General features: G+C 43.6%; 2 protein-coding genes across 3 annotated transcripts in view; one reads left to right on the forward strand and one right to left on the reverse strand.

Moving 5' to 3' along the window:
* The window catches only part of SLC49A4 (solute carrier family 49 member 4), a 68,808-nt gene extending 66,140 nt beyond the window's left edge, over nt 1–2,668 (reverse strand). Inside the window, exon 1 of the mRNA XM_083410560.1 lies at nt 1,683–2,668. Within this exon, the coding sequence (XP_083266686.1) occupies nt 1,683–2,088 (406 nt within the window). The 5' untranslated portion in view covers nt 2,089–2,668. The remainder of the gene's footprint in view (nt 1–1,682) is intronic.
* Nucleotides 2,669–3,212: 544 nt separating this feature from the next.
* The window catches only part of HSPBAP1 (HSPB1 associated protein 1), a 48,293-nt gene continuing 28,054 nt past the window's right edge, over nt 3,213–23,451 (forward strand). The window contains exons 1-2 of one of the 2 annotated variants that reach the window (XM_083410779.1): nt 3,213–3,506; nt 16,788–16,973. In XM_083410779.1, the coding sequence (XP_083266905.1) occupies nt 3,464–3,506; nt 16,788–16,973 (229 nt within the window). In that variant the 5' untranslated portion in view covers nt 3,213–3,463. Of the gene's footprint in view, nt 3,507–14,534; nt 14,636–16,787; nt 16,974–23,451 lie in introns of those variants that run through there. The other variant, XM_083410780.1, reaches the window with a different exon arrangement.

The following is a 23,451-nucleotide window of genomic DNA, read 5'->3' on the forward strand; positions in this document are numbered from 1 at the left end:
AAATTATGTGGGGGCTTTTCCCAGTGGCGTAGTGTGGGTTGTCAGCACCCGGGGCAAGGCAAGTAATTTGCACCCCCTAACCCGTGGATTTGCGCACCCTAACCCTAACCCCCAGATGTTGCGCCCGGTGCGGCCGGCCCCCCCTGCACCCCCCACGCAACGCCACTGGCTTTTCCATGTTGCTAGCCACCTTGAACATAGAATATCAGCACACCCGCTAAATACCGTATTTTTCGCCCTATAGGACGCACCGTCCCATAAGGCGCACCTAGTTTTTTGGGGGGGAAATAAAGGAAAAAAATTATTTCCCCCCCAGGCGCGGGGTTGGGGAAGCCCGAGCTTCCCCCGACCCCAGCCCCCAAACAGGCAGCTCTCTGCAAGCCGTGGGAGCCCAGTGCTGGCTCCCGCTGCTAGCGGAGAGGTCCGCGAAGCCTGGACGCGCTGAGCTCAGCGCGCGCAGGCTTCGGCATGCAGGCACCCCTCCGCCAGCAGCGGGAGCGCTCCCGCTGCTGGCGGAGAGGTCCGCGAAGCCTGGACGCGCTGAGCTCAGCGCGCGCAGGCTCCGGCATGCAGGCACCCCTCCGCCAGCAGCGGGAGCGCTCCCGCTGCTGGCGGAGAGGTCCGCGAAGCCTGGACGCGCTGAGCTCAGCGCGCGCAGGCTCCGGCATGCAGGCACCCCTCCGCCAGCAGCGGGAGCGCTCCCGCTGCTGGCGGAGAGGTCCGCGAAGCCTGGACGCGCTGAGCTCAGCGCGCGCAGGCTTCGGCATGCAGGCACCCCTCCGCCAGCAGCGGGAGCGCTCCCGCTGCTGGCGGAGAGGTCCGCGAAGCCTGGACGCGCTGAGCTCAGCGCGCGCAGGCTTCAGCATGCAGGCACCCCTCCGCCAGCAGCGGGAGCGCTCCCGCTGCTGGCGGAGAGGTCCGCGATGCCTGCATTCGCCCCATAGGACGCACCCAGATTTCCCCTTCATTTTTGGAGGGGAAAAAGTGCGTCTTATAGGGCGAAAAATACGGTAAGTAATACATTAGATGGGGAAGCAGGTCTGTACAGTATTTTAAGAAGCAGATATTCAGTAAAGTGAGCAGCTGGAGACACATTGCTTCCCTCTAGAAACTTATCTCATGGGAAATACAGTGGTACCTCAGGTTAGGTACTTAATTCGTTCCGGCGGTCCGTTCTTAACCTGAAACTGTTCTTAACCTGAAGCACCACTTTAGCTAATGGGGCCTCCCGCTGCTGCCGTGCCGCCGGAGCACGATTTCTGTTCTCATCCTGAAGCAAAGTTCTTAACCCAAGGTAATATTTCTGGGTTAGCGGAGTCTGTAACCTGAAGCATATGTAACCAGAGGTACCACTGTATGGGCTCTTTGGTGAGGAAAGATAGAGAAACTCAATAAATTAAGTAAATAACAGCATGGGACGTGGTCAAAAATGTGAACTTCAGCCCTTCTTCTAGGTACTACCCCTGTCTCTAACTAAAGCGGACTCTAATCCATGAAAGCCTGTGCCACAAATTGTTCCCCTTTTAAGACTCAGTTGTTTCTACCTAGTAGGGTTGTTGTACCGCTGCCCCCCTGCCCATTCCTTTGGGTATTTGCCCCAGATATTTAGGTGGGGTGGGAGCACTAGAAGCAGCAGGCCCCGCTCCAGGCAGCCTGCCAGCCCGCCCTCCTCTTTCCCTTACCCTTCTTGTCCATGAGCCACATGAAGAAGAAGCAGGGCACGAAGCCGATGGGCCCCCAGAAGACGAGCAGGGCGATGTCCAGCTTGGAGAAGGGGAAGGCCTGGCGGGCCGAGTTCTGGATGGGGCCCCAGGTGTTCCACACCAGGCCCTGCGCGAAGCCCAGCAGCGAGAAGAGCAGCAGCACCAGCCAGCGTCGCCCGTATACGCGGCCGGGCAGCGGAGGCGGCGGCGGGCGCGGAGGCGCCGCGGGGACCAGCCCTGGGCTGCGGGGAGCCGCCGCCCGCGAGGCCGCTGCCGTCCTCCGGGGCTGGCCATGCGCAGGGTAGTGCTGGGGCAGCGCCGCGGGCGCCGGCGGAGGCTGCAAGAGGGGCTCCCGCTCCTCGGGGCTGCTCCAGTCCGAGCCCATCGCCTCAGGGAAGGAGACCCACCGTCGCCCGCTTGCCTGTCGCCTGCCTGCCTAGCCGGCCGGCCGGCGTCCTAACGTAACCCCACTTCAGCGGCGGCGGGAGTAACGCAGGCAGAAGGCAGCAGCCCGGGCAGCCGCATGCGCGATTCAGCCGGGCCTCACCCGACGCCGAAGCGCCTCTCGGCACCAGGCAGCGCATAGAGAGAGGAAAAGAATAGAGCGGCGAATGGTTGCTTGTCTTGCACACGGAACTTCCTGCTTTCAGCCCGGGCGCGGTTTCACGTGGGAATGAAGCCCACCAGAAGCGCTTGCACCTGAGTGAGGATGAGTGTTAGGTTAAGACGCTGGCAGTCCTGTGCTTATTATAACACCCGGAGCAGACCCTCTGAAATGGCTGGCCCTTAACATAAAGCCACGTACATTGAATTCGGCGGGTCTCCTCTGAGGAGGGCTAACGTTGGGACACAACCCTACGTTGCGGGCATTTTCAGGGGCAGAAGCGACGGCTGTCCATTGAAGACGAAAGGGAGGGAAATGCAGGATTTTGGTGTCGCCGGGAGTGAGCGGCATGTCAACACGCACGCAGAAGATTAGTAGCGGAAACACGAGTTTATGGTCTAACGCGTGCCTTGTTTTGAGGCGGAGGCAATGTGATTGGTCTGAGTTTAATTTTTTTTAAAAAATAAAGCATTTAAAGATTTGTGTTGCTGACGCTAACGCAGTCCATCGTCCTCATATTCTGGGAAGGAATATGTCGTTGGTCGTCAAGACAGCCTTGCAAAGTAGCCCGCCTCGGTGCCTACTCCTTGTAGTAGTTGCGAGGAGTAAAAATTAACCACCCCCCCCAAGTAGGTATAGCTCCAGCTTCTTCAGGGTTTGTCCACCTATACGTGCCGATAGCTTGACCTCTCCCGCCCTTAGATTGCACAGCTCTTTGGGGAAGAGGATCCGCGCTGGTTCACACGTGTCTGCACGTGATTTGATTACCACATCCCTGATGAGCAGCAGCTGAATACGTGAACGCATTCCACCAAGCGTTGCGCAAGCGGGAGGGGAAGAGTTTCCTATTTGGGGGTATCGGTAAACACTAGTGCGCTCTGCCCAGGCTAACTCGTGACTGTTGGACGCAGCTTTGTGGTTACGTGGAAAGCAGTCGCGCGTTCCCCGAAGAAAAGCAAGGGCAGCAGCTGCCGTCCCACGCTTTGCAAGGCAAAACACAAACAAAAGCCACGTGATTCTGCGCCTGATCTCCCACGTGATCTCGGGGAGGGCTGGTGGTGGTGACGGCGAAACGTCGAGCCGCTGAGGGAGAAAGAGGAGGGGACCGGGGCGGTTTCTCTTTCGGAATAGGAAAGGCGAGAGAGAAAGGGAAACAATGGCAACGAGAGCGGATGCTCTGGTGGTCTCTTCGCTGCCCGGTAGGTTGCTCCTTTCTGTGCCAATATCTGTCCCGGTATCCCCGCCCGCCAGAGTATCGGATCTCACCTGCACAGGCTCTCATGTCTTGGCTTCTCAATTTACGTGGGACAGACATCAGGTTAACATGCCCTTTGGTGACCAGCATCAACTTCGTTAAATACAATATAAGCCTTCCAGGCTGCAGCGCCTTCAACCCCGAGTTGAAGCCGGTGGTGGCCAAGTCGTGTTGAACAATGTAGACGTTGTGCATACTGGCTGGTGAATGTTCAACCTGCCCATATTAACCGAGCAATATGTGAAATGCCCTGCTGATTGATTAATGGTTGCCCAGCCTTAGTTGGAAACTGTACACATTGACTGGGATACTGTATATGCAAAATTGCCTACTGGACACATTCTCCAGGCAGTTTAGAAAATGTACACTAAGGCCAGCTTTATTCTGCATTCATCTTGCATTCACCACAGCAAAACATACACAAACAAAAGTATAAATCCACTCTTCTCTTCACTAACTTGCTGATCAGCTAAGTGTAAGAAAAGCAGTGCTTTGAGAGGCTTTGATTCAGATACTACTTTAGATCTTGCATTCTTCCTTCTTTCCCATTGAAAACTAGTACAACTGTCAAACTGATCTTCACATTTAAAAAACAGAATGTTGACTGGCCATGCATATCCACCTCCATTCCAATGTCACAGCCTTCCAGGAAATGCATTTTGTTGTATTTTACATTTTTCCTGTGCTCCCCCACCCCTTGAAAAATGGTTTGGATTTGAGCGTTCATAACCAAAGTGTAGAATGATGTCCGAAGTATATGCATTTTATGCTGATAATTCTTGTGTTCAGCTGTATTGCATTATATTTAGCATTTTGCCTCTTACTTTGAATATAGATAGGAGAACTGAGCTAGTATCTAACCTTGATATGTAGAATTGTGTCCTGAATATGCACATCAAACTTAATTCTGATATTTCAAAGTTTAGAGAAGTTTCGTTACAAGTCAGCAAACAAATGGAATGCCCAAATGGGCTAAACCAAAGGTCTTTCTTTGCCACGACACATAGCTATCTATTTGATTGTAAACTGGGATGCGTGGAATATAAAAACTGCAGGAATAAGAATGACTCATTGCCTCCCCCAGAATTGCCCTTTTGTGAATGCATGTTTCCCACAATGCTTTAAGTGAATACTCCCAGCAGCAGAGAGCAGCATACTAAGGGGTAACCTTTGGCCTATGGTCCATGTGCGGACAGAAGCTGCCAGAAAGGACAACTCTAGTGAAACTAGTTCTCACTTGCCCAGTTATTTTCCTTTGCTTCAGGAGATCTCATCATAAGAACATAAAACAAGACTGCTGGATCAGGCCCATGTTCCATGTAGTCCCATATCCTGGGATCTCAGTGGCCAGCTTGATGCCTGTGAGAAGCCTGCAAGGTGGACATGAACAAAACAGCACTCTGCCCACCTGTGATTCCCATCAATTGGTAGTCACAGGCATAATTTCTTGGGTTTCAAAGTGTCTGTGGGTATGTGCAGGAAGTTTATTCTTACAGAAAACCCTCACTGAGCCCAATCCATACCCATGTATATTGGTTGCAAGGGGAAGGATTTGCAGCAAAAATAAATTCATTATGACGTCATCTGTTGGTAAAGGCAAAAGAGAGAGCATCTAGCCTTGCAGCAGTTAAGTGCATACAGTGGTACCTTGGGTCACAAACGCTTCGGGTTACAAATTCTGCTAACCTGGAAGTAGTACCTTGGGTTACGAAATTTGCCCCAGGATGAGAACGGAAATCGCGCAGCGGCAGCGGGAGGCTCCATTAGCCTCAGGTTAAGAACGGTTTTGGGTTAAGAACGGACCTCCGGAACGAATTAAGTTTGTAACCCGAGGTACCATTGTACTGATGCTGAATTTGATCATGCACATGAAGGTGCAAAAAATAGTTCAAGTTTATGCTGATGATTCTAGAAGAACTGGCCTGTTGGCTGCATAGCTCAATTTACTTCTTGCTTTTTTAATGCTGTTTTAGTTCTTCCTTCTTCCTGCTCACATGCATGTTGATGTGGAAGCAAGTCCCCATGTGGGCAATTAAACTTACTCACATTTTTACTTTTTAAATAGTTGTGGTTGCTTAGTTTTATTTCTGTTTAGCTTCTCCTTCCTGCACACATGCATGTTGATGTGGAAGCAAGTTCCCCTGAGGTTAATGAATCATGCTCATATTTTTACTTTATATATTATGTTTATATTCTCTTTTGTTTCCATGGAAATCAACACACTGTGTGTAGGGTTCCCAGGTGGTCTGTCATCCCGACCCAGCCTAGCTTAGCTTCAACAAGATAGGTGCATCATCTGCCTTCAGACACTGGCAACAGTCTGATCCTATGATGAGTTCAGTATGCCTAAGTCAATTGAATCCAACTCTGCATAAGAACTGGCCACTAGAATTGCAGCATTAGATGCAGACTTCACTAAATATTTCACCTTTTTTTTTTGTAGTAATGGCAGTTGTGATCCCCCTGCCCAATTCAGAACCCAATGTGGTTTTATGAGAAGTTCTCCTACAATTTCCTTATGATTATAATTTTCCTTTTCTAGTGGTTTAAATCCAAACTATCTTTGAAGTGAATGGGGAAATCTGTTCATCTCATTATGTTGTATTGCCAATAGCCTACTGGTTTATGAGCGGTGTTCATAATGGATAAATACTATCTTACACCTTCCAAGCAGTATATTCACTTCTCTGAGGTTCTAATACAGTGGTACCTCGGGTTACAGACACTTCAGGTTACATACATACTCCGCTAACCCAGAAATAGTACCTTGGATTAAGAACTTTGCTTCAGGATGAGAACAGATATCGCGGCATGGCAGCAGATTGAGGCCCCAGTAGCTAAAGTGGTGCTTCAGGTTAAGAACAGTTTCAGGTTAAGAACAGACCACGGGAACGAATTAAGTTCTTAACCCGAGGTAACACTGTCCTGCATATTTACTAGGGAAAAGACCCTATTGAATACAGTAAGACTTGCCTGTGAGTAAACATGCATCAGGTTGAACTGTGAAGTGATTCCCCACCCCCCGACTGGTTAGAGAACTTTTGACTTCATATTCATTAAGGGGAACTTGTTCATAATGCTCACATGGTACAATGCCCAGTTTATTTAGTCCCATCAACTGGGCAATGTTTAGGTAATTTTTGGATCGGATCAATAAATAATCTGAAGCTGATTATTCACACTCACCCTGTGTTCATATTGATGAAAATACAAACACTGGTAAGTTTCCTGTGCCTGTCCCTTAACTAGTAAATAAGAAAGTAGGAAAATGAAGAATGTAAATATGAGCATGAATCACGTATTCAGTCATTTGGACTAAGCCATCTTATTTTCAATATAATCAGCTTTAAATCTCTTCCGACAGAATTAAGAGTTTAGGATAGATGTTAAATATTATTCATTTGTATTTTCCATTAATCAAATTGTAATTGAAATAACTAATTGCAATTACAGTATTTTAATTACTTTGTTTCCTAGCACTGTGGCCTGCATACAGATGTGACTCTAGTGATGTGACCTTTCTTCCCCAGTTAATTTAGCATAGCACAGCATTCCATGTGAATTTGCAGGCTATAGAGCTGTCTAAATTAGTTAATGTGGAGGAATGGTGCATTGTTGATAAACTGTTGGAAGCCAAATTAGCTTTATCTTGCAGCAAGCTGATAGCATTATTTTACTCATGGGACTAATACATCTCTAAATATGCTAATTTCACTCTTACTTCTGTTGGGTGGTATTTTTAGCATTCTCATCGTTGACATTATAATATTAATAGAAGGAGATCTCTGCTTGCTTTAGCTTGCCTCGCAGTGCAGCCCCAGAGATGTGTATCACTAGAGAAGGAAATATATATCTACACAAGAAAAGGACTGATTTGTCACCTACAAGGCCTGCAGATAATCTAAAGCCTGCACTCAAGACAAACCCCATTATGAAAAGTTATGTTAAAAAGCTAGGCCTGCCATTATGGGCAAGCATTTCTGAAGCACAATGGGAGAATGTGTTTAAGATAACATTGGAATTTATCTGCTGCATTAATATCTCATGCCAATGTATATTTTTATTCTATGCACATTTACTTGGAAGTAAGCTCCATCAAGTTCAGTTGGGCATGCTGCTAGTATGTTGTATATTGCACAGTTAGATTATTTCCTTCTTAGACCGAGGCACTCTTGTCACAGAGTGCTTTGGAAGCATAAACATTAATACTAAATAGGGGTACATCCATTTTCATTACATGCAGAGAGCTTATGTCACTCCAAGTTGTTGCTGACTGTGTTGCCTGGGATTGAACTGGAGTGCCTAGATGGCCACAGGCTTCCCGTTCCTGATGTTGGCAAGAAGGGGAGGGGAACCTGCAGTCCTATGGAAAGTGTGCAACTAATTTAATTAGGTGAACCTAACTTTGTAATATTACAGGATACATGTATCTCCTGTGTAATCTCCTGTGCATTTGAAATACTGCCTTTTTACGTTGATTGAATTGCAGTGTGGCTGTGTTAGCAAGTCATAGTAAACCATAGTTTAGTGTGAGCTAAACAGATGTGAGCTTCAGGGAGCCTTGGGTGAGCACATAGTCCTTGACTCTTCTCAGACAGCTAAGGTTAGGAATTCATAAGCTTTCATTTCTGTTTTTTATTAACTACAATGTTCTGTGTCCTCCAGACTTGGAACTGTAGTTAGGTAATCTTAACTTTATTTAGTTTGACTGAACCAGCTTTAGTAACAGCAGTTTGAAGCCAGCAGTTTGAAGCCAGCAGTTTGAAGCTTGTTTCAAACGTTAATGATAATCAGAGTGTACAGTTCTGGTTGCCTCACCAGCAAAAGGATGCTGTATAGCTGGAAATGGTTTGGAAAAGGGCAACTAAACTGATCGAGGGGAAAGATAAAGTACAAGTGGGAGAGAGTGCTGTTGTGCCCAGTCTTGCTTTCAGGCTTCCCATAGTTGTCTGGTTAGCCACTGTGAGAACAGTGTACCTCAGGTACCTCGGGTTACATACGCTTCAGGTTACAGACTCCACTAACCCAAAAATAGTACCTCAGGTTAAGAACTTTGCTTCAGGATGAGAATAGAAATCGCATGGCGGTGGCGCAGCAGCAGGAGGGCCCATTAGCTAAAGTGGTGCTTCAGGTTAAGAACAGTTTCAGGTTAAGAACGGATCTCCAGAACGAATTAAGTACTGTAGAGTATTCCCTGCCGGTTATTTCCAACCCAACAAAGTACGTAACCAGAGATACCACTGTACTAGACTAGATTGGCCACTGAGCTGATCCAGCAGGCTCTTACGTTTGCCTGCCTAGACAAGCCACAGTTCAGCAAACTTCTTTGTCTCCTTCTGGCTACAAGGAACTAGGAAAGGGGAGCACCTGAGCCCGAGACTTGGTGTGACTCATTTCTACTTGTTCACATTCCACTAAACTATGGCTTAGTTTTTGCATGGCATGCAATCATAGCCCGTGACTTCCTGCTACAATTGTTCCTACTAGAATGCCATCTGACACTTTTCATATGCAGAGCTCTGCTGAGAGATGTTTTAATAAAAACTAAGCAGATTTGCCACAAGCAATTTAGAAAACAATAATTTAGAAGGCTTCTGATCACATGGAGTTAATTGAAGAAACTGGAACCTCTCAATATTTATACTGACATTTCTTGGATCAATAAAAATGTGATCTAGCCTCCTTGCCACATTTCTAATGCATATAGAGGTTCCACTTCTTTTCCTGACAGTCTCTGCTTTTATATAGCGTTTATGACCCAACATATATAACTGCTGTTTATTGATTTAAAACATTTTATCCCATTCTTCGGCCTGAAAAAATCTCAGAGCAGCTTATGAAGATTAAAAACAAGATAGTCCCTGCCCTCAGGCTTACAATCTACAAAACACACACAAAAGAAAAGGGGGTTGGGAAGGAGGTGTTGTGCGGCTCAGCAACCTTTGACACAAGCTCTTTACAAAATTCAGCAGGTCATGGAGCTGCATCTAAGCACAGTGGGAGGACTACTAATTGCTTACTTTCTGGTGTTCTTAGCAGTGTTGTTGTTGTTTAGTCGTTTAGTCGTGTCCGACTCTTCTTGACCCCATGGACCAGAGCACGCCAGGCACTTCTGTCTTCCACTGCCTCCCGCAGTTTGGTCAAACTCATGCTGGTAGCTTCAAGAACACTGTCCAACCACCTCGTCCTGTCATCCCCTTCTCCTTGTGCCCTCCATCTTTCCCAACATCAGGGTCTTTTCCAGGGAGTCTTCTGTTCTCATGAGATGGCCAAAGTATTGAAGCCTCAGCTTCAGGATCTGTCTGTCCTTCCAGTGAGCACTCAGGGCTGATTTCCTTAAGAACGGATAGGTTTGATCTTCTTGCAGTCCATGGGACTCTCAAGAGTCTCCTCCAGCACCATAATTCAAAAGCATCAATTCTTCGGCGATCAGCCTTCTTTATGGTGTTCTTAGCAGTAACAGTTGGTAAATGACATTAGAACCAAGCATGATGGAGGGTCTTGACAAACAGGAATTTATTAGGGGCATTTTTTTTCTTGAGTGGAGAAGAGATGATTCAGTAAAATACTCCTGCTGAATATCTGCAGCTGTTTAAAATACAAAGGCTCTGCTCAGGAAAAAGATGGATACCCTAACAGCACAATCATCTTATTCAGAAGTAAGTTCTATTGAGTTCAATAATGTTTATTCCCAAGTAAGTGTTCGTTGAATTTCATTGTTGAATTTATCTTTTAAAGCAGTGGTGGGCATGCCAGATTTGGCCCATGAGTCCATTTTCTCTAAGCATTGCCCACCTCTCTCACACCTGACACTCTGAGATATAGAGGGTGCGGAGGTAGAGACTGGGCTCTCAGTTCCATGGGAGAAGGAACAAGGGTGGAATGGGAAGCAAGAGAACTTGGTGTCAGTGAGGCAAACAATTATATATCTGGGAAGTTCCCTATTCATATGAGGATTTGTTTTGAGAATTACCTTCACATTTGTCGTTCATTTATATGTATCACCAAACAGTAGTTTGCTGCTATATGAAAGAACCCTCAGCTCACACACTCCTTGCCCCTAGTATGCTCTGATTTTTCCTTTTATTTCAAAACAGTGCTATTGCATCCAAAACAGGCAAACCATAGTTTTCCCTACAAACCAGAATTGCTAATATCTTTCAAGCTATGTTCTGCACTCCTAGGTTGTGAGCATACTATGCTTTGCCCAGTTTGGATATAATGAAAAAGTAGGGTTTTTAAAAAATACATTTTTTGAATTATCTCCGCATAAGCTCTAGAACAGGGAACATTTGGTCATTCAGATTCCATCTTCCATCAGCCCCAGACAGTCAGGGATGATGAGAGATGTAGTCCAGCAACATTTGCAGGGCCACAGGTTTGCCACCCATGCTTTAGAGAGGCTAGAGTTTTAAACTCACTGATGCATCTTTCTGAAATATTTTGAATCTTTATTTTATTTTAAAATTTTGGTTGGCTATAGATGACATGCAAATTATGCTAACTATATGCAGCCAAAATGTGAAATTGAGTTTGGGCTCTGTGAAAATTATTAAATAAGTGCACAGTTAAACAGAATTTACAGAAACGAGATCTCACCAGAGCCACTAAAAATAGTCTTCCAACACTACTAGAAGTACCCTGTCTATTAACTGGAAAATTGCATTTCCTCATAATCCTGTGAGTGACTTTATCTTCTTTTTGATTTTTACACAAAAGGGGCTTCATTTTTTAAAACTCACAGTTCTTCCCCCAGCCCACCCCAATGCCCCAAGATGTTAGGCTGATACATTATTATGTGCTTGTTAGAGTAACAGCTGGATATATAGCTTACTCTAAAAATAAAAGTGTTATTTTAGTGAAACTGGTTCTTTCTTTGGAAAATTATTCTAAAACCTCTCAATTAAACCCCATATTTAATCAGCAGGGTATGTTGGCAGAAGACAACTGCTGACATGTAATGAATTCTTCTAATTTGCTAAATTATTCTAAATAATTGACAGTACATTTAACTTCTTAACAACATGGAGTTCACTTTTCTGCAGAAACCCTGTGGTGCTAAATTCTTTATTTCCCCCAGTTCTGCAGAATTCTCAGCGATTAATTGAGAAGTTTGAACAGTTTTCAGTCAGGGTTTTGTTTTTTCCCTACTTTGAAAATGTTTAAAATGGTTTTCAAAACATGATGTATATTTTCTGAAGACAGTGTGAGACCCTGAAGAGGGTGGAATCTTGCATGCAAAAAATTTGCACATCAAAGTGCTTGTTAGTTCTGGTGCAGGAAGGCTTGCCATTTACATGGTTGGAACTGGTCAAAGCGTGTTGGAAGCCACTTGACATAGCTTTCCATGTGGTGCAGTAGAACTGCATTTGCGATAGAACTGGTTCTGCATGTGCATTGCTTCATGTGTAATTTGGACCTTTGTTTCCTTGGGACAGTTGTGGCATTCTTTAGTGAGACAGGCTACCAACAACGATGGTAAGGCCCACCATTATATACTGGTCTTAGAAACCATATGGATTTGTTCATGGTATAGTAGTCAGATTCACCTTCAGTTGTTGACAGCATCTTGTAGACGTAGCTGATGTTTTAGTTAGCAGGTGGCTATCTCAAATGATAATAACAATTAAGAACGGATGAATGGAAGGGCTTGTTCCTTTTGTGGGGGATGCTGGGATCTAGCAAAAGTTCCCCACAGAAGGTAGAGAGCAGGAAATTGATTTTTACCAAGTACCCCTGAACCCCACAGTGCCAGAGAGTTCCCCAACCTCCCAGAGCAGCTTTTTAGGCAGCAGAGGGAAGATGGAATTGGCAAAAGTTGCCTTTCCAGCACAGGTGGAACTCAGCTGAGCCCAAGTCTCAAATATCATCCAATCCAATTACTCTGAACAACATAAAACATCTCTACCCTATATTTTCATTCTCTGGAATAGTAAAGTTTAAGTCAATCTTGAGAACTTCATATGAGATAGCTATAAGTAATTCCAGACAAAATGAACATTTTGTCTTTATTATTCCCTGAGACGGCATCATTTGATGCTTCTCAAAAGGAAATACTGCTCACAGGACACTTCAGCTTCTTAGAAGGTAACTCAATAGCTCAGTCTCATGGAAATCTCAGGCCCAGTTTTTTAATTTATAGCTAGTTGGGGGTCTGAAAATATAATGAAAAGTTGATTTACCCAGCACAAAGCAATCCTTGCCAAGGAAGGCTGGTCACAGCAGTGCAGTGGAGGGCAGAGAGGGCTCTGTGCTTTTCTGGACCTAGGTGTGCAAGCAGAGCTGGCTGCTCCAACCTGGCTCCAGGTAAGTAAGAGCATGTGCAGACTTCCATATCTTGTCTTTCTACATGTGATCAGACAGCAAGATGGTATCTTATGGGGAAGAAGAGTTTTCAAACAGCTTGGTATCATGTTTTTATTTTATTTTACAAATAACCACATTATGTATTTAATTTTTAATCTTTAAATGTATATTTGATGTTTTAAAAATTGTGAACTTTGCAAGGTGATTGACTTTTCTAATAAGCAAAAGGACAGCTGTGATTCTGTTTTCCTGGATGTTGGAAAATCAAAAAGATGAATAAGGCCAGCACAGCTGTCAGGTCATGAAAAGCTAGCTCTGTGCTTTATTGCACTAAAACAAATGCATGTTAGAAATGTAATTAACTATAACAGTACAAGGGTGCAGTGTATCAGCATGAGGGTGTGGGACTTTGTAAAAAGGTTTAAGCCCTCACAACTTATTATATCCCACTACCATCTAGCATTAAAAAACAAACAAACCGTTGCCCTTAATCTCTAGCTGAGGGTCATCCCAAAGATATGCTCAATACCAGCCAGTTAATCAATCCTGAAAGCCAGCTTGCCTGGACTTGCAACTGCGTCTGCAATCCTTGCTCACAGCTGGACACCCTTCTCCATCTGATATATTTTTTCTCTGTATTCAGCTTGTTGCTTGATAACCCATAGATTTCCTTTCGCCAGGATAAGAAACAACATATGGCAAGGAATACAGCTCCTGTGAGACCCCCACGTGCATTGGACTTGTAGCGTAGCAGAGGGTAAGGCCAAGGGCTAAGTTTCATTCGTGCCTCCTTGGTTTTAGAAATGTCACGCTGTCAAGTGGTCTGTTGCTCATGAAAGGAGGTTATAAAAATAAAAGCTGACCTATAGAACAGCTAAGTAAAAAGCATCCATTCTTAAAGAAATCCAGTGCAAGTTGCATTCATATATGAGTGAACCACATTTCCAGTGAAGGTCTTAGAATTTGGTTATTTGAGGACCAATCTACCTGTGATGTTAATCGCATAGTTTGTCCATCTTGGATCCATGAATTTTCTTTCAGAAATAGCCACAAGGGTATCCTGGTGTAGATTAAGATTCTAGGATGGGAAATGGGTGGATTTAGCTGTCCCACCCTCCTGCTGCAGTTCTGGTATGGCCTGCTGCCTTTGCAATTTGCATGGGGAGGAAGGCTCCAGTTGGAGGGAATGGGAGGTTTTCCCCCTTGCAAGTTGTCAGCATGGATCCCCAGTGCGCTTTGGGACTACAAGGGGGGTAAAGGGCTAATGCCATCCCACTTCCCACGTCACTGTTCCCCATTTGTTGGCTGTTTCCAAAATACAATGTGTGAACTCAAGGGCAAACCATTTATTTAACACGTAAAAAGGTAAAGGTAAAGGGATCCCTGACCATTAGATCCAGTCGTGGCCGACTCTGGGGTTGCGGCACTCATCTTGCTTTATTGGCTGAGGGAGCCGGCGTACAGCTTCCAGGTCATGTGGCTAGCATGACTAAGCCGCTTCTGGCGAACCAGAGCAGCGCACGGAAACACCGTTTACCTTCCTGCCAGAGCGGTACCTATTTATCTACTTGCACTTTGACGTGCTTTCGAACTGCTAGGTTGGCAGGAGCAGGGACTGAGCAACAGGAGCTCACCCCATCGCGGGGATTCGAACCACTGACCTTCTGATCAGCAAGCCCTAGGCTCTGTGGTTTAACCCACAGCACCACCTGCCCAAATGATGCCAGTCCTTGGCTTTGATGATGATTCTCACCTTGCTCTGCTCAAGTAGATAGTTTTATCCAAATTTTATGCTGACTGTTTTATGAACTTTTTCAACAGAAGGGGTGGGAGTTTGAATTCCCATGGACGTCTGTGAGAGCCTCCTTAGTGATTTCTTTGATGCTTGAATGGGTTTGTCCAATAACTTTTATGTATTCCCAAGCTTCATAAGGTTATGATAGATTCAGTAACAGATATACCAGGTAGTGATTTTTATAACTGTAATAGTGGTCTTTCCACAATCTTGGCATGCCCTTTTTAGACCTTGGAGGGGATTTCTTTGCTGTTTGCATTAGTACTAACTGGATACGGGGATTGTACAAGTAGGTAATGAATCTAAATAACTGGTTCTGCTGGGAAGTATATGGGGATGTAGTAGACCCATTATTATATATATAATATATAATAATTATATATATAATAATATATATTATTATTATATATATAAGAAACAAACGAGTAGATAATCAAGGTATCTAAATACTGGTGAAATATAGCTCATTCGGTGTGTGTGTGTGTGTGTGTGTGTATATATATATATATATATATATATATATATATATACACACACACACACACACACACACCGAATGAGCTATATTTCACCAGTATTTAGATACCTTGATTATCTACTCGTTTGTTTCTTAGCTCATTCAAAGTTCTGGTTTTAAACGTCCAAAGATCTAAACAGTATCAGAACAACGTTTCAGAAGATCTCAGTTAAAAATGAACTTGTTTGTTGTTGAGATCATCTATATAGAGATCTGGCACTGGTTGTCCCCACCTTCTAAGGGGGATGGCTTTTGGAGACAGGGCCTTCCCAGTTATGGTGGCTCATCAGTGGAAATACCTTACACATGGTGGTCACTTTGCACCAAAATTGTTTACTTTTAGGTGTCGGGTAAAGAGTATTCTGTTTGCCTGCTGGGACATATGATGGGTTTTAAGTGGCTTTAGCGGTCCAATTATTTTAAATTGCTTTTTTATCTACCACTTGCTGAAACTTTGCTGCCCATTTTGTTACTTTGCTTCCTCTTAATTTGACATGGTCATTGTTGCTGGTTTTGAAAATGTTCCTGAACCACGTTGATTTGAAAAAAATGAGACAGAACAGAAATATTTTACATTTCCAGGAATTATTCCTGTGGGGCCTACAAGAGAAGGGAAAGAGAGATTACTTTACAGCATGTTTCTTCCTTGGTCCAATATTCAGAGCCGACTGTGATTGAAATAAGTTGTTATGTGAGATAGATATATATATAACAGTGAACAACAACAAAAATCCATGCACATTTAAAAATTCCTTTTTATTAAATTCTTGTTGGGACATTAAATCAATGTTGTGATGTTTTTATGATCTCTAGATACAGTCTGCTTCTTTTATTCTGCGGGATCGTTACATTTGTTTATTGAAAAAAGCAGTTCCTTCCTCTTAACATGTCCCTTTAGGGAAGTTGTTGTAAACCTGCCGAGTTTATCCAAGGCTGCCAACATTTCAGGTTGACAGTTTCAGTGGGGCATATAAATCTCAGGGCTAAATTGAAATCTGGGATTAGCATAGTCCTTGGGTTAGCACACAACATTTTTTTTTAAGGGGGGGGGTTTAGAACTAGATGATTTTTGGAAAGCTGCTTCATCAGTCTTGCATTACAAAGTATATTTAATTAATTAGCTAAAACTGGATGCATCAGCACATTCTGCCATCACATTGACAACAACCTGTACTTATCCCCCCCTCCCATTTTTGAAAGGAATGTTTGCCTGCATTGGGTGTCCCCCTCCCCTGCAACACATTTTAGGTTTATCACAAAATGTGTCCTTTGAACATTCCTTAATTAGGAGACTTGTGATGAATGTCAGACTAATTCTAAATTACTAGGGCTATGCAGCACATTAGGAAATCATAAATATTTACCAAGATATTTATATTCTGGATGTTAATGGGCTGCTTTAAATTCTCATTTAACATAAAAAATTACGGTGTCAGGACTGCAAAAAAATTCGATGAAACAAAATGTTTGAAGTGTGGAGGGGAGGGGGTAAGAATTCAGGTTTAATCAGGAGAGTCTAATAATTTATGGGTTTGGGACCATGAGATGACAGGTAACTGTTCTTACATGATTAATCATCTATCAAAATTTGCTCTTTTTTATTGTAGGTGGTGATGTCAAACCTTTTACACCAGAAGAAGCCAGAGAAATTGTGATGTCTCTCCAGAAACCTGCAGTTTTCTGCAACATGGCTTTTGATTGGCCAGCACTTCACTGGAATGCTATATATCTTGCTAAGCTATTGGCTGGAAAGAGAATGCGTTTTCGAATAGGAATGAAGGACACGGGCACAGGTAGGGGATGCTTACATGCAATGTGCAGCCCTGTTCCACACTTCTCCTTACATTTATGTTTTTATTTTATTTTAAAACATTTGTCCCACGTGTCTGTCTAGAACAAGATGACTCACAATCATAATAAAAATCCTAAACATGAAAAAAAAACTTAGCATAACAAATAAAACATCATTAAACACTGAACAAACATAAAACCAACGGAACATGCAAAAATCAGCTTTTAATATTTCCTGATAAAGATAAATAATTTTTGTTAATTATTTTTTTAAAAAGCATCTTAAGCACACATATCACCCCCAAATATTCTGGAATAAAATGGCCAAGATTGTCCCGAATGGATAGTAGAAAGTAGGCCTAGCATGCATTCCTAAGAAGAGTTTGACAGAATGAATGCCATTGTGTCTTGCTCTGACAATGTCCAAAACTTATGTCTGATAGTGGTAGCATTTAGGGCACGATCTTAAGCACACACAGGAATTCTTATGGGAGGAGCCATTCACAAAAGCAGAGGTGGGGAACTTGTGGCCCTCCGGGTGTCACGTATATCCAGCTTCCATCAGTCTCAGCCAGCAGGGCATTCAATTGTCAGGAATGATGGGAATCATAGTCCATTGATATCCTATCAACCTACCCATGCTCTGGTCATGGGGCGGTAAACATTTTTTGGCTCTAAAAACCAGATCCATATGAGGATCGCCCTTGTGGGCCAAATTTGACGTCATTCACATGTCATTTTTATGAAGCCACATGATGGACAGTTGGCTTGTTCTGCCCACCTGTCAAAATTCCTTGCACGGGTTTCCCAAGCTCCTGACTGCCAGCGCAACATGCACTGGATATTTTTGTATGGTGATTTTGCATACATGAATATACTTCGGTATGTTTTGTGGTACAGCCGCAATGGCTTCAAAAGAAGATGTCTTGTAGATGTTCCATAAAAACATGCTGTAGGTCAATTATGAATATAAATATACTGTACATAAAGGAGGGATGCCTTTTCTTGATGGGATTGGCATGTTTTGGAGAGGTTTCTCCATAATAAGTGGAATCCTTATTAGGAAAGGATTTTGTCCTCACAGAGCTAGAGTAACAGTGCTCCCCGCTTTGCCAGCACAGGCTGTTCAAGGATTTGAATGGTTATTAGGGCACAGACCCATGTGTGCACTAATTTATACATACAGGCATATCTGGACAAATTAAGGTGGTGGATTTGTGAGATCAGTACATCAGCACTACACTTTGCCAAGGGAAAGGAGTGGGAGCTCTAGGGCTCAGACCCCTGGGCTATCCCCTAACAATGCACCTGTGTTGAGATTTGGGGAGGAAACAGATACCTGGTCAGAGCAGTCACCACACAAGGAGCAGGGTACCATGGCCCCTTTGCCAGAGTGTGTTGCAGCTTCTGTTATTGGGCACAACAGTGTTGCTGGTTGGCTATGGGGCAGCTGAGCCTGGCAGTCTCTGACCGCCAGGACTTCCTGCGGTTTGTTTGCTGGGGCTGAGCAGCCAAGAGGGTTTAAGCAGCTCAGTTGTGGTTAGAGGCAATGGATTATTGACTAGCTGGCAACTGTTCCCTTCCCAATACAATGCCGCTTATCAGGATTATAAATATTTTATGCGGCTTCATTGATGCAAAATCCTTTTAAATTCTTTGATTACTGATGTTGTGCAAAGTATTTATATATTTTTAAATGAAAATCGCCAAGAGTAATATACATTTCATCATTTGTCCTCTATTCACTGAGATCAATCAGAACTTCAGTAATAGAATACATATTAATGTCTCTCCTAAATATTGCAACAAATCTACCATCCCTACAGCTTTGTGGCTGCCTGTGTGCTGCTACTGCTGGCAACTACAGGAATGCAAAGGCATCAGAGATAGAACACCCAATTCCCAAAATATAGTCACTTGCTGTTTAGGAGGGACATGTTGCCTTTGGCACAAACTCCAGTGCTTTTTGAAGCAGATGAGAGTCATTTGTGAGCTTGACTCTCAGGTTACCTTGGGTGTCCTCACTGTTTGGGGACTTACCAAATGACTGCACCTCTGAGTGACTATCTAGACATTTTTGAAGTGTGAGTGAATGAGGGTGGGAAAAGAATGCTGCAAATGCCCAATCTTTATATCCTTTAGGCCTCTTTCTTAAAAACTGCAAATGGGCTGAGAGGTGAATAACAAGGAAAGCACCAGTGCCATCCAATGGATTTGGTAATAATCACCTGATAACAACAGCATTCAGTCCATAGAGACAAACTCTACTCAGGAAGTGGTACTGAGGTCAAAGTCTTTCTGTACCTTTCCATCCCTAACTTGAAAAATCCAGTATTAAGGCAACCCCCCCCACCACTTCTGTGTGTCTGGCATAATACTATTGTATGCTAAATAGGTCAGAAGGGGAAGGGGACGCGGGTGGCGCTGTGGGTAAAACCTCAGCGCCTAGGACTTGCCGATCGCATGGTCGGCAGTTCGAATCCCCGCGGCGGGGTGCGCTCCCATCGTTCGGTCCCAGCACCTGCCAACCTAGCAGTTCGAAAGCACCCCCGGGTGCAAGTAGATAAATAGGGACCACTTACCAGCAGGAAGGTAAACGGCGTTCCGTGTGCTGCGCTGGCTCGCCAGATGCAGCTTGTCACGCTGGCCACGTGACCCGGAAGTGTCTCCGGACAGTGCTGGCCCCCGGCCTATAGAGTGAGATGAGCGCACAACCCTAGAGTCTGGCAAGACTGGCCCGTACGGGCAGGGGTACCTTTACCTTTACCTATCTTTGGGGAAACCCATTACACACCCACTAGAAAGATGTGTCTTTCTACAGCCAAGTAAAAGTAACCCTAGAAAAACATGTGACATATGTAATTGACGCAGTGTCTTTATGTCAGTTCTTGTGAAGGACATGACTGCCCCATTGGTTCCTTTCATTTTATTTTATTTTAGGTTAATGAGCTGATGTTTCCAAGATAGCTGCATTTTTCTGATTTAGTTATTCCATTATGATCGACTGTACTGGTGATAGCTTTTAATTATTCACTAAGCGCCTAATGAATAATTTTGTATTTCTTGCTGAATCAAAAATAAATTAAATCGAAGTCTCTGCATTGGGGATAATGGAACCAGCTATACAGCCTTTTGCCTTTTCCATTAATAGTGAGGATTTTTCCAATAAACTATCCAAGTGAGAGATGTTTCTTGATTTTTTCCAAATATTTGCCTTGCTTATCTCAGAAAGAACCAGAGTTATATGAGAATATTGTCCTTGCCAAATTAATTCATGTATCTGAATGTCCTTCAATAGTCATATATATCTTTGTGGGGTAATATCCCCTTAATCAGCTCATATTTTCACAAAGTGATGTGTCTTGCATTCATGGTTCTACATCGATAACAAGCAGTGAACTGTAGTAGAGGGGGAAAATGAATGCAACTAATCTAAAGGCTGATATCATACATAGCCCAGATCCATAACTTACAAATTTGGTGCAACACAGGAATAACCCCCAATCCTTTTGTGGGGGTTGTGGAGGTGAATCACATGAATGAGGCCTTTTCTCATATGCCATTTCCCCCCACATTAAAGGTTATGTGTGTGGTAAGTTTCCCGCTGCTGCCCTGTCTTATGTACCCTCTACACCCAGGGCATATCTGAACCAAGCTAAAATATAATGCCAAGGCAGGGAACCTGTGGTTCTACACATTATCATTTTGTATTAAATTTCTATTCCACTCTTCATCTGAGCAGCTTGCAGTTCAAAACAAACACACACACACTCACAAAATAATAATGTAGTAAAAAACAAAACCCATACCCTACCACACACAATTTATAAGGTCACAAAGATTGTTTAATTAGCCAAATGCCTGGGAGAAGATGAATTTTTTACCTGGTGCCTAAATATATGTAGCAAAGGTATTAGGCGAGCCTTTCTGGGGAAAGCATTCCACAATGTTGTGGAATACAGCTTCCGCCCGTTAGCCATGCTTACTGTGGCTGATGGGAGCTGGAGCCTTACTTCGCCTGGGGGGTCACTAGTCCTCCATCCCTTGTTTGCTAGAAACCGCATGTGCACAGTTTTATTATTTAAGGTATAGTTATGATTTCTGAAGAAGGTCTTAGTACAGCACCAAGCCAATTTCTGTATTTCTGATCACCAGGTTTGTCTTACATTCTTAGCCAATAAACCTTATAGTGAACTGAAGGGGGGGGGTTTGAGAGAAACTGATATCCAAGCTGGCCATATAGAAAACTACAACAATAAGTTTTGTTCTTTTGCCTGAAGGAAATTAGAACAAATGTATGAGCTTGTGATGGTAGCAATTCCCATGCAGTCAGAGCAATGAAGAATGAATGCCCTCGGAGCACTGACTTGCTTGTAAGAATGAAAGGCGTCCATATTTAAGCAGCCGTAGAAGAGTACTGGAATGAAGGCTAAATGATTGTTCTGTCATTGCCATTCATGCAGTCCTTTGCAATTTGCTTTCCTCAATAATAATGGTTTCGGTCCAGTATATAATTTCATATATTACGGTGGTTTTTTTGGTGCAAGGACAAGCTCTGATGAGAAATGAAGGTTTCTGATTAGCCACAGGAAATATGTGACACAGTGCAAGATAGAATACTGCAGCCTTTAGTCCCGTGTGGTATGATGAAAAATTGTGACTGAATTTGCCAGAAACAAGATGTAGAAATTGATTCCATACAAATGTAGGTTTTTTAATGTGCTGCCTAACTACCCTCTTCCCCATTCCCAGTGCATATAATATAATGCAAATCTATATGGCTGAGGTGGCCCTCCAGATGTTGTTGGACTACAACTCTCATCATTGCTGATCATTGTCCATACTAGATGGCACTGATGGGAGTAAGGCTGTGTTCACGTTAGTGGCTTGAATCATTGTGAGGTTGTAACCCTTCCCCTGCATTTCCAAGTTGCTTTCTCATGTCGCTGTTCACACCAAGGCAGGGGTAGGGATGTTTTTGCCCAGTTGTTTCTTTCCTAAAGTTGGTGCAGCTTCCATCTGTGCATGCACCCTCATCTATGCATGCAAAGATAAACGGTTCACACTGCAACAGAATGGCAGTGCCTTTGAATCACATGGAAGGCAGTTGGCCTCAAATGAAACCAAAGAATATATACTGCTAGTGCCAGCCCTTCATTTTGGTGTTTATGGTCCTACACACACACACACAGAGAGAGAGAGAGAGAGAGAGAGAGAGAGAGAGAGAGAGATTTCATAATATATTTTGGGCCCTCATTGAAAGTCAGCCGTGATGGTCATCCTGTTTTCTTTTCCTGTTGAACAGCTCCTTTATCTTTCCAATAAAGGATTCCTGCTCTGTGAATATACCTTTTGAAGAAATGCCTTGAAAGAATTGTTTTGGCACTCCAATGAAACTGTCTGTGTCACTAATAGCATTTTGAAAAGAAAGGCCATTCTTGTTTTCGTTCTGTTAACTGCCCTTATGTGCTCACAATTAAGGTATAACCTTTTGGGAAAAGACATGAAACCAGTAAATTCAGACTGGCTGTAAGAAAAGTGATAAAATAGCAAGCCAGTTTCAAGGGGATATGCAGAGGTTTTTGTTTTTTTTTTTACAAAAATCTTACCAGTTTCTAAATCATGCTCTGCCTTTTGAGCTTCAGAGGGAATAGAAATAGTAACATTCCAAACGTATTAGGGCAATACCATTTATTAGGCCAACCGAAATGTCACAAAATAGCATGTCACCTTTTGAGTCCTCCAGAATGCTTCATCAAGCTAGATGGTAAACAGAGCAAGGGGGAAGGAAACAAGTTGGCTGAGGATGGAGCCATGGAGCCCGAATCTGGTCACAAGATGGCAAGTGGGAGGAGCTAGCAGATACTCACTCATACATGCATATGTACAAAATTTTATTTATGTGTCAAACCATGCTCAAGGCGGCTTACAACATGAAAAAATACATATCTGCAAGACTGGAGCAAATGAAGAACATGGGCTATTGTCAACGTGGACTAACATTCAGTTAGGCAGTAGTCAATGTTTTCTCCTCTAGGCAAAAAGGCAAGGTTGTCTGCCTGCCTCTCTATTTATGTACTCCACAAGTATTCAAATCCCCACATGCTGAAATGTTGACATGATTGACAGTGTACAAGCCCAGCACTGTTCAAATCCTGACACCTTAAACAGCTCCATTTGCAAGCTTAACAATATGTTGCTGATCACTGCTGTAGGGAAAAGAAGTATTTCTCAGAAGGATGAGTTAGTCACTACTAGTTGAAACTGACTCCCTGATCATATGTTTAAAAATCCACTCCACAAAATAGGCCCACACAGGAGAAGTAATATGTGAACTGGGACTTATCTGCTAACACCAGAAGCCTCTTCCAACTTGATTCCTTTCAGAAAAGTACAGTGGTACCTCGGGTTAAGAACTTAATTTGTTTTGGAGGTCCGTTCTTAACCTGAAACTGTTCTTAATCTGAGGTACCACTTTAG

This window comes from Podarcis tiliguerta (assembly GCF_965153285.1).
Source record: "Podarcis tiliguerta genome assembly, chromosome: 1".
Lineage (NCBI taxonomy): Eukaryota > Metazoa > Chordata > Lepidosauria > Squamata > Lacertidae > Podarcis > Podarcis tiliguerta.